Genomic DNA, 13,460 nt, shown 5'->3' with positions numbered 1-13,460 from the left:
CTGAATGACGAGATAGACAGTATTTGATAAGAAAAAGAAATCAAAATTTAATTTTGAAATTTTTGTCTAAATGACGAGATAGAGAATATCGAAACTTTTTTAATTTGTCAGAAATTGTTTAAAGGATATTGTTGTTAAATTATATTAAAAATTAATTATAAATAATTAAAATTATAATAAAAAGTATTTTTAAATTAAACTTATAAAAAATTATTTTTTATAATTTTTTATTCGATCATATATTCCATGTCCGATAATAATCACTCAAGTCCACCCAGGCAAGATAGATTTGACAATCTCTTGTTATTATATTGTTTTTAAGAAAATTGATCTGTACCTCATATTTCTGGCAAAAATATACAACCCACTTAATTACCCCTAAACTTTTGCTCGCTTTCATAGAAATTAGTATTGGCAAGGAATCCTATCTAATGTTTCCCTACCAACCCTCTTGAAATATTGTCTCACCACTTGAAAGTGGGCCAGCCAGCCGTAGCCACTTTCCAAGGACATTTCTTTATCGTTTGATCAAACATGTACTGCACTTCTCAGATGTCACCTTCCAGCCAAAAAAGATCTGGCTTTGCTCATCTTATCTCGTCTCTGTTTCCATTGACACCATAGCCATAGGCATAAGAGTGTTCACATTCTTTTATTCACTTGCGCAAGGCACTGTGGACCCTCCAGTCCTCCCCTTGATACTGTCAAATTGTACTTTCAGTCATGTGCTTTTTTTTTTTTTTTTTCTGAGGGTTGGCTAATCTTCGCCATAATATTTCTACTATCTTCCTCATATGTAGTAGTAAATTTTCTCACAAAGACTAATGAAGAATAATGTCGTCTATATATATATCTATGACCACCGTCACAAAGATTAATTATAATAATGTTAGTATTATTTATGAGTCATAAGCTCTCAATCCATACTTTTCCATTTCTAAAGCTCGTATTTTCTTCAAATTTGTGCTACACAAACTTCCTCATCGGTCTTGACTTGAAAAATAATAATAGTAAAAGCCATAACTGTAGTCAACTATTATTTAATTTGCATCATATATTGGTAATTTCTTGACCGTGAGATTTATTAGTATATTTGGCTCATCAGTTTACAAATTTCAAATCATGTTTTTTTATTTTAAATATTTGATTCAATCATAACTATACACGTGGGTACAAATAGAAAATAAAAAATTTATCTACATATTGCATTCTCTGCACCCAAAGTGCCCAAGGCCTCGGCTCAGTCAGATTATTTTGGACCATTGGTGATAGAGGAACTACAAAACTAGGCCTAAGCCCAAATAGTTTTGTTAACTCTTACTGGACCTGGAGGCTGGACCAATTATAGAAAAAGCGGCAATTATCAAGATTGTAAATGAATTTTTTTTCTTTTTTTTTCATCTTATTGTTTGGATGTAAATGCATCCGTCTGTGTATATATACATACATATATATATATATATATATATATAATTATTGTGCTTTCAAATTATTAAAGCCCGTTCAAGACAATACCCTACTTTGTTAATCTAGCGTTTAATGCTTTGTATTATAGGTCTAATAAATATGTTAATTATCATTTTATTTCTAAATATGAATGGTTTCCCCCACTTTTAACGTATTTTGTAGACGGCCAATGTCCAATTGGCCATAATAAATCTTCGAATGAAACTGTCTTTGCTTTGTTAAAGAAAGCGGAGAGAGAGAGAGGAGTAATTGGGGCATCGAATCTAAGCTCTTGAACATTGACAAAGTGACAAACTTGTTTCTCATGAGTCTGACAAAAATTAATATCTATTCAATCATCATATAATTGATATTGTCTTCATCAACATAATTTTTTTGGTACAAGTATTTATTGAATCTTAGAAAACTTTGGTGGCTTTATAGCTTTCTTTTTTGCGAGTGTGTACTTGCTTTCAAATCCTTGTGAATATCAAATCTTCTTTGATCTTTGCTTTTCAGGCTGATGTCTTCAACTTTTGCAAACACAAAAAGGGACATTGTTTTAACCTTTGTGAATGAACAGTCTTAAAGTGAACATATATCATCTCTTTGGATGTATATACATTGGTTCTTTTATTTAGTATTTATTTATTTATGTATACATATAATTCCATTTCAGCGAGGGGTGGGGTTCATAGTGAACTACAGGCTGGAATTATGGAAAAATAAGAGTTACAAGGCTGGAACTAAACTCTATTACTACAATTCTGTTCGAGGTTTGGACGGTGATGCCAACTCAAATTTTCCTTTCTCTTTTTCGCATAATGCCAAGCCACTTATGGCTGGCCATTCAGCAAACCAACCAAAGGCGGATTCTTGGGTGGTGATGCCAACCCTGACACGAGATTTTCGTGCGGAGTTGGTCATAGGATTTATTTAATCAAAAAATTTTATTATGTATATTATATGGTTAATGTTTATTATTTAATCAATGTAAAACTTTTTCGCTAAGTGGTTAAAACCTAACGTTTAACCTCATCCTAATTTAATAATACACTAATTAACTTGACCTATTACTGCCCTTTAACTCACTTACTAATACTTAATTTTTTACTAGACACCCAAGCTTCCAAACTTAAAAACACTAATATTTTAACCCTTCCATAAATAACTTATAATATAATTCCTTCCGCTTCATAATAAGTTAAACCAGCTGCCTTGCTTAATAAATGAGGAGAGCATCAATCACAAAAGACGCTGAACTTTTTGTGAACATTTCCAAACCTAGAAGGCATAAATGGACCCTACAAAGTTGGAGCCCTTAGCTCCTGAAATGGTCAATGGATCATCGGTTGCTTGGCCCACTGCCTTTGACATGAAAAAATGGGCACAAACCACTTCTCATTCATTTCCAGCACTATCTATTATTTACTCTTTTCTATTTCATTTCAATCATACATTTTCTAAACTATGCTCATAGATACTGAACCATAACCCTCTTTATATGATATAAAGTAAAAAGACATGTCAATATAAAGGAAAAGGGCACCAATGACCTTTTTTTTAATTTCTTTTTATTACAAAACAAAATATTTTTACTGCACTATTTTCGAATAAGAAATATATATATAATTAGCACTCAAACATAAAGAGACAGAGATGTCAAAATATAAAGAAGGCCATGTTTCATCATTTATTCGGAATTACCAGTACTAATTAGTTAATGGATTAATCATAAGCCGAACGTATTAAAAACAAAATGCAAGCTTTTTGTCGTTCAAAGCATGAGGCCTCACGTTCCATGAACATAAATATAAAAAACAAAAGGACTATATCATTGTTAATAAACTAAATTTGAATACTAGAATTTAACACGTTATACATTGCATATGTGTTGAACTAGGATTGGGCCTCCTAAGAGCTTGACCGTTTCTAAATCAGGAAATCCGAAAATCCCAATTTTTCTTCTTTGTCGAATCATGCAAGCAAAGATTACCAGAATAAAAGAGGGTCCCAAGGTTTTTTGTCATGACTTTTGGAGCAAAGTCTCCATCAAGACCTGGCCTAGATGCTGAGCACCGGCTCTGCTCTCTTTCATAAGCATGTCGTTTTGCCTTGGAGTAATTTGTTTTTTTAAATAATGGAACTGTATTATTACCAGTATAAGTAATGGATATATACTTGTGTATATTAACAGAATGAAATGACTGTCATATATTTATGTTTTAAGTAATAAGTTCTGTCTCAACTTCTTTTGATGGTTTATGTATTATCTCATTTTAGTAAGGAATAAAATGCACCTAAATTGCATAAGTTTCTTATGTAGTAAAAAAAAATTATAGAACATTATGTCTTTTCTAGAAAAAAAAACATAGCATTTAATTCTAAGATTGATATATATAGGTTTTATATTTAAAAGAGTTGAATTTGAATATTTTATTTTTTAAATAAAACAAAAAATAGAGGGCAAATATATAGGTTAGGAAATTAGAGAACGAGGGCAAAGCCACTAACCCTATATGAAAGTCTTCAAGTTTCATGCAATTTCCTACTTTTTTTAGATATATATATATAGTGATAAACAGGTTTCTTCATGCATGTTCTCTCAAAATTTCCAGAGTTTTTTTTTTTTTTTGTGAAGAAAAAAATTTTAAGAGCTTAAATTAAAATGGAGTTATCATTATAAATAATTTTTTCTCAGCCATTTTAATATATTCATTAAAAAAAATTTAACAAGAGAAAGAACTTACTGTCCACAGCGTATACTGGGGGCAAGTTGATACAAAATGGCTAAAAGGCTCCAACCAATTAACATCCCACAAGATGAATAAACAAAACGATAAGAGAAAAAAGAGTTATAATGTCTGATACAATAGAAGTCCATTATAAATATGAATGGATCGACATGTGATTTACAACTTGCAATGTTAAATATGTATAAATTAAGAATACCAATATACTTGGTTTGCTTTTATCTTTTAATTTTCCTTTTTTCTTTCATCAGTTTATGTTAACTAGCATTATACTAATAGTATACGCTCTTTAAAGATATATAAAGTTCAATTACTTTTCACTTTAACACAATATTTACACAATTAAAGCAATTTCCCAGCATTAGAAAATTAGATGTTAAGAAAATCTAGAGGATCATCACCTTGTTGTGTAACATAATTGCTAGACTTAAACCCAAAAAAAAAAAGTAAAGAAAATGGAAAACTAGACCTAAGTTCCACCAAGTTATCTAAAAACATTAAGTACAATTAACTAATTAAGCACCGCAAAAACACGAAAATTAATGGTAAAAAATCTAACTTATATTCTCATAAAACATTAATTAAGCAGCTGCCTCTTCTTGAAACCTATCCACCATCTCATACACAGCAGCTGCAATTTCGTTCACCGTAGTTAGCTCACAATTATCTTCAACCTGTCCCAACCGGGAAAAAAAAAATCATGAATCCCATAATAATGACAATAAACAAGTAAAATTGCATAAAAAAGAAAATGTTGAAATGTTGAACAAATTAATTGATAATTATGATTTATTAAATTACCTTAACACTCAAAGAATAAAGGACCATATGTTCAACAGATGTGACATTAAGGTGAAGCACGCAAAGGCCTAGAGAGTGGAGGCCGGCAACCATTTTCAATAGCTGTTTTGGGTGTCTTTTTGATAGTATTTTGAGGTTTGCATGGCTCTCCACCATTGTTACTTCAACATCCGCAACAGATGATGACCGCTTCTCAGCCATTGACTGGCTGGAGGTCGCCGCCGCGTAGCTGCGGTGGGTACTGGTGGAGCCAGTTGAGTACTGAGGAAAGGAAAAGAAATCAGAGAAGAGTGAAGAAAGGGTGGAGTTATCTGATCTTTTTTCCATTCGCTTCCGTGCTTCTAAAGATTGGAGGAGTTGCTCTAACTCTTTTACAAAATTAATTGCTCCGCCTATGATTGATGCTTGGTCTCCCTATGGAAAAAGAGACTTTCAACCATTACTTCCTTTTTCAAAAGCGCTTTTTCTATTGTCAATAAAAACATATTACAAATTAAAAAACTGCTTTTGTTGAACTTAATAAGTACAAAAGAAATACTTGGTCGTGAAAAAGGAAAAAGTACCCTTTGAACGTAAGACGTTGGCATCATAGACTTGAGCACAGCCAGATAATCATTCATTTGCCTCCTCCTGTTTCTTTCAACAGCAATATGAGTCATCCTCTGGTTCTCTATTTCTTCTTTGTTCTTGACACTTTTGGTCCGCCGTCTCTTCCGCCGGCACGACATGGCGCCCGCTGGGGGTTCCGCGGGAGAGAATCCACCGGTGAGAAAGCCATTATCCGGGGAAGAAGAGTTGGAGTCCCATTCCTTTAAGGGTTGCTGCTGCACCATCAAAGAAGGTGAGGAGCCCCAAGTTGCACTGAAATCAACGCCTCTACTTTTAGCGAGAGTTTCTTCAGTACCGTAAGCTTTTTCTTCTTCCTGTTGAAAACCAAAGTTATAGCTGCAGGGTCCACTCCCACTTCCTCCTAAGCTGTAGAAGTCTTTGCTGCCAAAACTAAAAGGGTCTTGCTGAAACACCACAGCTTCTAATGCCATCTCTCTTAATTTCTCTCTATCGGAGTTTTGAGAGCTTTTCTTTCTTGTCGAAGGAAGGGTTGATATCTTAGCCTATTAGAACAACGCTCTCAACTTAGAACTTGGAAACAACCACAAATTTAGGCTCTTCCCTATAATCTGAGAAAGTCTTTCAATTTACCTTTATAAAGGGTCTCAATATCTAATAATATTCATGCATCTGAGACACCGGGTTGCACGAGAGATCTTGTGAAGGCTAAGGAGAGAGAAAGAGAGAGACAGAGAGACAGAGAGATTCTCTTATTATTTTACAAGTGGAATCATATTATTAAAATATTAAAGAAAGCGACTTAAAAAACTACTTATTCTTTATTATAATTATTATGTAAGTCATTCAAGTCTTCGATTGCTAGGAAGATTTGTCATTTTGAAATCAGACGCGGGGTTGGGTTTTTTTTTTTTTTTTTGGAAGGGAATGATTAGTTGAAAAAGAGAATTAAGATACAGAGGTTCTCGTGGCTGTAAAATTATTCCCATTCATTGGTAATGATAATAATAATGCAGAGTTCTTCTCTTTCGAGAATGTTGCCTCTTGTTTGATTTGGTCATAATGACAAATTAGACAAGGAAAACCCTGGAGGGAGGGGGAGAGCGAGGGAGAGAAGAGGGTACGTGGCAAATTAGACAGGGCAAAGACAGAACAGGTAGCAGGGGAAGGGAGGAGGAAACAGCAAAGAGTCTGGCAGGAGAATCCATGTCCATGTGACTACACAAACAATGTTGGGTGGGGCAAGTCTCTGCAATCATCTACGATAAAGACTAATTACTCCCTTGCCAAGAATATGTCTTCTTTGACATTATTTTTCGTTGAATATATATGTAAACCCAGCATCTTCATTCTCTCTCTCCCTCCTCCCTAAACAAAATTCCTTTCATTTGCTTTCTTTTAATTACTAACCACGATTTGTTAATCTTTTTATGTACTGTAAAATTAGTTCATATTTGAGATATCAACGCACGGTGTATAACAATATATATATGTATTGTTAATAAATTATAATTCATAATCTCATCAATTAGTTTAAAATTTTCTATTGATAAATGTTAACATTAATAAGGTAATAAATTGTAATTAATTTACTACTTGTGCAGAAAAAATTTGTGATTTATAGTAGCAATATATGAAATACAAACTCATAATTTAAACTCTTGTTATACTCTCCTGCCTTCCCAAAAAGAAAAAAGAAATGTCATTTATTTTCAAATTAAAGTCTGTAATTTTCTTTTTTGTGCATAATATCTTTGGCCAATTGAGAAAATGGCTAACTCGATATTTTCGTGAGTGATACAATTTGAATCCAAGCCTTCACTTCTCAATGACTATAAGCATTAAACTTATGTTTGCACTTGAGCATTTGGCTCATTAATTGATGTATTATCCCTTACCTAAATAGTAGGATTAAAATCTCCCTCCTCCAATTATAAAAAAGAAAAAAAGCTTATGTTTGAACCCATTGTATATATTTTCCATCTCAATTTGTATATTAATCCCTCCCATGTAAACCCTATTATGTGAATTGTGAAAAATTAAAATGAATGATTTGTCACTATTAGACAATTTTAGAAATTAAAAAAAAGCTCACATTAAAATGTTAATTAATTAGTAATTTTAGTGTATGTGTCTTTCAGTACTGACTACTTAAGCAATTGCTTTGAACTAGTTTGCAATATCCATTCACCAATCCTTGCAAACACCGACACGAGCTGGCTAAACATTTTCCCAAATTTTGTTCCTTTTTTTTGTATAAATCCACAAGATTAATTATAATTGTTTTCCTATTTATTGATAAACTCAAAGCATTGATCTTAGTGTTATATATAGAAAACATGCATATCTAACTGACAATCTTTGAATGTATCAACCTTATCATTATTTGTAAGATTCGCTGTCCTTAAAGTCTTTCACGAAGCTACAATTGATTTGGGTACAAAGCATTCCAATTCCTCCTTTCTGACGAACTTTGGGGGAATGTCTTTGTATCATGTTTACCTGAAATTCCATTTATTTTCCATATATTCAAATTAGAGTTACTGTAGCAGACGCTACCATGATGTGTGAACACATATCAATTTGGCCAACCTTTTCTTTAAATTTATTTATTTATTGCTGCTCAATAAACAGTATTGGCTTTCCCCATTCTAATTTTCAAGTCATCCTATATATAACTCCAATTTAGGTGATTGTCAAGGTTCTAAATATTAATTTATATTGATAATTAAAAGATCAATTTTTGCAAATCATGATAAGTAAATACTATCATAATAACTAAAAACACTTAGACCGAATTCCTTAAGTAGAGATGGTGAAGTTCCCAATTGATTTGATTAAATAAAAACGAAAATTGAAAACCAAAATCAATAATCTGATAAAATCAATGAGTAAATCAATGACATGCAAAAATATTAATGAAGTATCTATCAACAAGACGTAATATATAGTAAATGAAAGTGATGAAAAACATTTCATATTTTTTTTTTTTGTTAAAACTCATATTTAGAAAAGCTAAATGTCGAAATATATTGAAATTTTTTGAATTTTTCTTTTTGAAAAGTAAGAATAAAATTTATTTCATTAAAAAAACATACAAGCAAAAATATATGTAAAAATTAAGCACATCACGATAACAAATAAAAAAGATAACATCATTGTCAAACTTAAAAAGAAAACGAAAAATGTACACTTGAAATTCCCTTACAAAAAAAATAATCTTGTAACTTTAGGATACTAGATTTAGTAAGACCATCTGTTAACTCGTTAATAGTACGAGAAATGAGCTACATTTTCCTTTTGCCTAGTATATGTAAAATAAATTTTTTTCAATTTTCATGGAGTTGAGGTAGCATTTAGAACCCAATTGACTATATTAAGAGAATCACTCCCAATAATTTTATCATTGAATTTGTTGATGTATCAATTTTGATTTTGAATTTTAATTTTCAATTAATCATTTTTAATTCAAAACTTCACCTAAGTCTTATCCTTCATAAGAAACAAATGAATCAGTGTGGACATTTATATTAAGATCTCAAAACACGAACGTGGGTAATATTAGAAATAGTACGTATGTACTAATAATTGTTCAGGTTTACCCTTAATGGCACTAACTGGTTTTATGAAAGAGTGAATGATCTGTCACTGATGCATTCTATGCGTGAGAACTGGAGGTGAGACATGGCAGGAGACAGATTGATATGTTATAGTGGTGATTCTGTTTTTGGTGCCCTGTTTTCCAGGGCTTCGATCATTACGCAGGTCGCAGGGTAATACCGCCCATGACTTTGTGCACATCGACTGATCATGTTTCCTGTGTGAATTAATGTTGACTGGGAATTTGCTGTTGAGTAAAGCTGAGATGTAAAAGCCTTGAGAATTTTTTATTCTGTATTTAATGTGCCCAGGTGCTGTCTGACTATCTATACATTTATGTGCCTGGGGTTTCGATTGTCTATGTTGGGTGGCTGTGATTCAGTCGATATGCATTGCTAACTAGACATTTTCACTTCTTTAAGAGACAAAAATGGGGAGTGTGTGTGCAGGCAAAAACCGAAATACTAATAAAAAGCATAAAATATCCTAATTTTGTTAAATTTTAGTAAAAATTCTAAATAAGTCTATTAATTTTTTAAATAGACATTTCGTTTTAAAAATACAAACAACGTTAACAGAAATTAAAAAAAATTAGAATATTTTTTATTAATTTAAAAAATTATTATTATATTTTTTAAAATTTTTTTAAAAAAAAAAAAAAAACACTGATAGATACTTTCTTAGAGAGGAGCACCAGGTGCTCCTTTGGGAGCCCCAAATCGGGCTCCTCAAGGCGAGCACTAGTGCTCCCTCAGGGAGACTGATCGGGGCTCTCGGTGCTTCCTATTTTGAGAGTTTTTTTTATTAATAAAAAAATAAAATTATATAATAATAATTTTAAAAATTAATTAAAGGTATTTTTTTTTACTTTTATTAAGTTGTAAGTTGATGAAAATATTAACGATTGATTAACAGTTAAATTTACGTGTAATATTTTTTAAAGATGAAATATCTATTTTAAAAATTAATAGATTTTCGTATAATTTCGATAAAAATTTTAAAAAATAAAAATATTTTACCCTAATAAAATCTCTGAATTTCTTTCAAGTTTTGCAATACAACAAACCGCTAATTAATATAACGGCGATAGAGATTAATTATTCTATAATTAATTAGCAAAGCATCAAACTGTAGACGAAGAGGGCCTTGGGTTCAGGTCACCTACCATTGTTTTTGTCCCCATTTAACCTTTTTCTAGCCACTTGCGAACAATTTTAATTGATCATTAAGCGGAATGCATTTCTTTCTTTTTTTATTTTTATTTTGTGTTCTTGCTAACTTGGTTTTTAGCCTATCAATTACTAGCTTATTAGGAAATTGATTCTCCTGCTAATTGAGAACAAATTTTAATTTGGTATAATTAGATATTGCAACAACTTGTATCATGCAAACAGCAAGGATTTATAATTTTCATTATGTAAATGATTATGCTGAGGTACGCAAAAAGTATATAGTGTTAAAATTGCAAATGGAGACGGACACAATTACATAGTTATGGTCAGAGGCGAAGGGAGAGGGACTAGCAGAGCCTCCGCCCCTCCAAAGTTTCAAAAGTTCATAATTTTTTTAATTTTATTTTTCATTTTTTAAAAATTTTATGATGTCGTTTTTTTAAATATTAAATTTTTTATTTTTATCTTTTCAAATTTAAAATTCTTATTCCATGACTGGCTATGGTAATTTAAGATTTAAAATTGCAACTTTAACACCAAATTCAGGACTTAAATTTGTGTAAAATAGTAATGTTGCAATTACCTCATTGAGTCATTGTCATAATGAAATGTTATGGGATATGTTTCCCCATCGTAGCTAGAATATATAGGCTTTAGAATCAAGCTATAATTCCACCTAGCTTCTAGCAGAAATTTCAGCAATTACTTGTGCTAAGCTAAATGCAATCTAGATACAGTAATTGCAGCCATATTGTCACAATATTTACGGTAGAAGCTTGATTAATCTTATTTCTTCCTTAATTTTCTCCCTTTTCGTTTTTTTAATGTAATGTTAGCCTGAGAAGAAAAGCTTTTCTTGGCTTGCAAAGTACAAAGTCAAGGATAGACCGCGTCTGGCCTGTTCGTCGACTGAGGCAATCTCTCAATATTTAATTGGGGAAGAGAGAGAGGGAGAGAGTGAGAATATTCTTTGTCACCAATTGCGAAAAACCGAGGCTGTGTTGGCTGGGTTTTCAAAAGAAAACTCAGCAGATATGAAGAGAGAGAGGCAGAAGAATGCATGAAATAACGAAGAAAGACTGCTTTGGTCATCACATTCCGACAATCATGCCACTATGACTACGTCATGGCCTATGGCCCAGTCTTTGGCCTTTTTGTTTCTTGGCTTTTGTGCCCTTTAGAACAACCCCAAAACAGAGCCCCCCCACAAAAGGTGCATTGAGTTGGGCATTTCATTGTCCTAATTTGCGACAGAGAGAGTGAGAGAGGGGAGCAATGATGAACTTTTTCTCTCTTGTTTGGTTCTTTGCCACCCTTTTTACGAAACATGCATGGGTTTGGCTTGGACTGGCTCACGTGTTCATTTTCCTACAAAGGCAAACTCTGTCAAGCTCCTTTCTTGGAATTTTCCTTTTCAGAACTGCAGCTATAGCTCTATCTTGAAAAGATATCTCAATGACAGGGGAAAAATTAAACAAGAAAAATGTTGAAGAGACAAGTTGATTACCACTACTCTTTTGCAAGAAACTATAGCATTTGTTAATAACAACGTCGAGCCCATGCATAATCAAAAAGGCCTCCATCCTTTAGCCTAAAGAAAATGTGAATTAAAGGTAACCACTTGCAATTATATCTGATGTGCTAAACTTCTTTGGAGTTTAAATATAGTACTATATATATGTATTAACCGAAAGAATAAACGCGTAAATTTATTACTTTTCAAGTCAAATCCTCTACCAATAAGCTCAAATCATGTAGCAAATATTGCTGTGTAATAACAAAAACTTTTGTTTTTTTTGTCTGTTCTAGCCCAACTTGATCGATTTGCATGTGGGCATGTGAAGCTTTCCTATTACTATCAGCATCAACCCCGCTAAACATGCAACTCACGCTTGTGTGCGTGTGTTTGTCAGTTCATGTGTTAAGACTTAATTATAATACTAAGTAAAGGTAAATTTCTTTTTTTTTTTTTTTGAGAAGCATGGACACTGAGAATCACTGGCATTTTGTTGCCAATCGGCTGTTGGTTGCAAGACACTTTCTCATTTTCTTCATAAGTAATGAAGAATGAAGATGGTAATTGAACCCACCAATCTTTATATGCTAAATTTATATATATACCCATTTGAATGCTTCTGTAACTGTACACAGTAGTACTAGAACATGCATTCTGACAAAACACAAATCCTTTGCAGATTTCATGTTATGATGCTGACACTTGTGTCTTGCTATGTTAAAGATAACACCACCTATGGTGGTTTAAAAAAAAAAAAAAGATGACACCACCTGTGTATATCCTCCTAATTTTTCTCTTCTTCCTCTAACACCGAAAAGACAATTTGGGTATTGAATGCTCTAATTATTCTTCTTTTATACTATTCATCACTACCATTAGATTCCTAAAGAAAGAGAGGAAGCTGCCGCGTTTAATGCATACATATAAAACGTGACTCTGGCTGCTGCATGCAGTTGTGGTAACTCACGTTCTTCATTCGACCCAAAAAAAGTCTAATTTCTCAGTTTCAATCAATCAATCATCATTTTATCAAGCACCGGTTATTTTAAGAAGGTGTTGCTTGATCCACCCATCTCTGATTTTTTGAGCTCTTGATGATTGAAACCCATCTTCACGTGATTATTCATAAAGTGTCAGTACTGTTTAACAAACACAATTACTAGACATGATAGTGAGGTTCAATATTATCTGAATGATTAGATCCATTGTAAGTAAAACAGTGTATAACTGTATACGATCGCGACTCATCATGTGAGTTTTTTTGAAGTAACAAATTTGTAATTAATTAACTGTATTCTTGTAACTACCTTCATTCCTAGTAAAATCCCATTTCGACATAGAATGTCTCTCAAACTAGACTACCGAACTCCTGTTGATTTGGTGAATAAGCTATCTCTCATGCATTCATGATGGGCTCTACATAAATTTACTGCTACTTATTCAGCACAGTACTTTTCTAGTATGTGAAAGATCAGATCAGACCAGTTACAGAAGCCTTGGTGGGGGCTTGCCAACTTGCTCTGCTTATTGCTTGGATCATACTCTTATACGTACTTTCATGACTAGCTAGCAGTAGCAGAGATTTGACCTCGTAAGGTTAACTTG

General features: G+C 32.5%; 1 protein-coding gene across 2 annotated transcripts; it reads right to left on the bottom strand.

The window, feature by feature from the left end:
• Positions 1 to 4,493: 4,493 nt before the first annotated feature.
• LOC18611503 (transcription factor bHLH94) lies at positions 4,494 to 6,293 on the bottom strand. 2 transcript variants are annotated; one of them, XM_007047783.3, is made up of 3 exons: positions 5,564 to 6,293; positions 5,001 to 5,261; positions 4,494 to 4,873 (listed from the first exon to the last, which is right to left on the bottom strand). In XM_007047783.3, the coding sequence occupies exons 1-3, from the start codon at positions 6,038 to 6,040 to the stop codon at positions 4,781 to 4,783; spliced, it is 831 nt and encodes a 276-aa protein (XP_007047845.3). In that variant the 5' UTR covers positions 6,041 to 6,293; the 3' UTR covers positions 4,494 to 4,780. The 2 variants fall into 2 exon arrangements, with proteins under 2 accessions (XP_007047845.3, XP_007047844.3); XM_007047782.3 differs by having other exon boundaries at positions 5,001 to 5,414; positions 5,564 to 6,291.
• Positions 6,294 to 13,460: the final 7,167 nt, after the last annotated feature.

This window comes from Theobroma cacao, chromosome 1, assembly GCF_053813885.1.
Source record: "Theobroma cacao isolate CCN51 chromosome 1, ASM5381388v1, whole genome shotgun sequence".
Taxonomy (NCBI): domain Eukaryota; kingdom Viridiplantae; phylum Streptophyta; class Magnoliopsida; order Malvales; family Malvaceae; genus Theobroma; species Theobroma cacao.
Note: the sequence above shows the minus strand (reverse complement) of the source record. Positions and strands in the feature narration are given on the sequence as shown.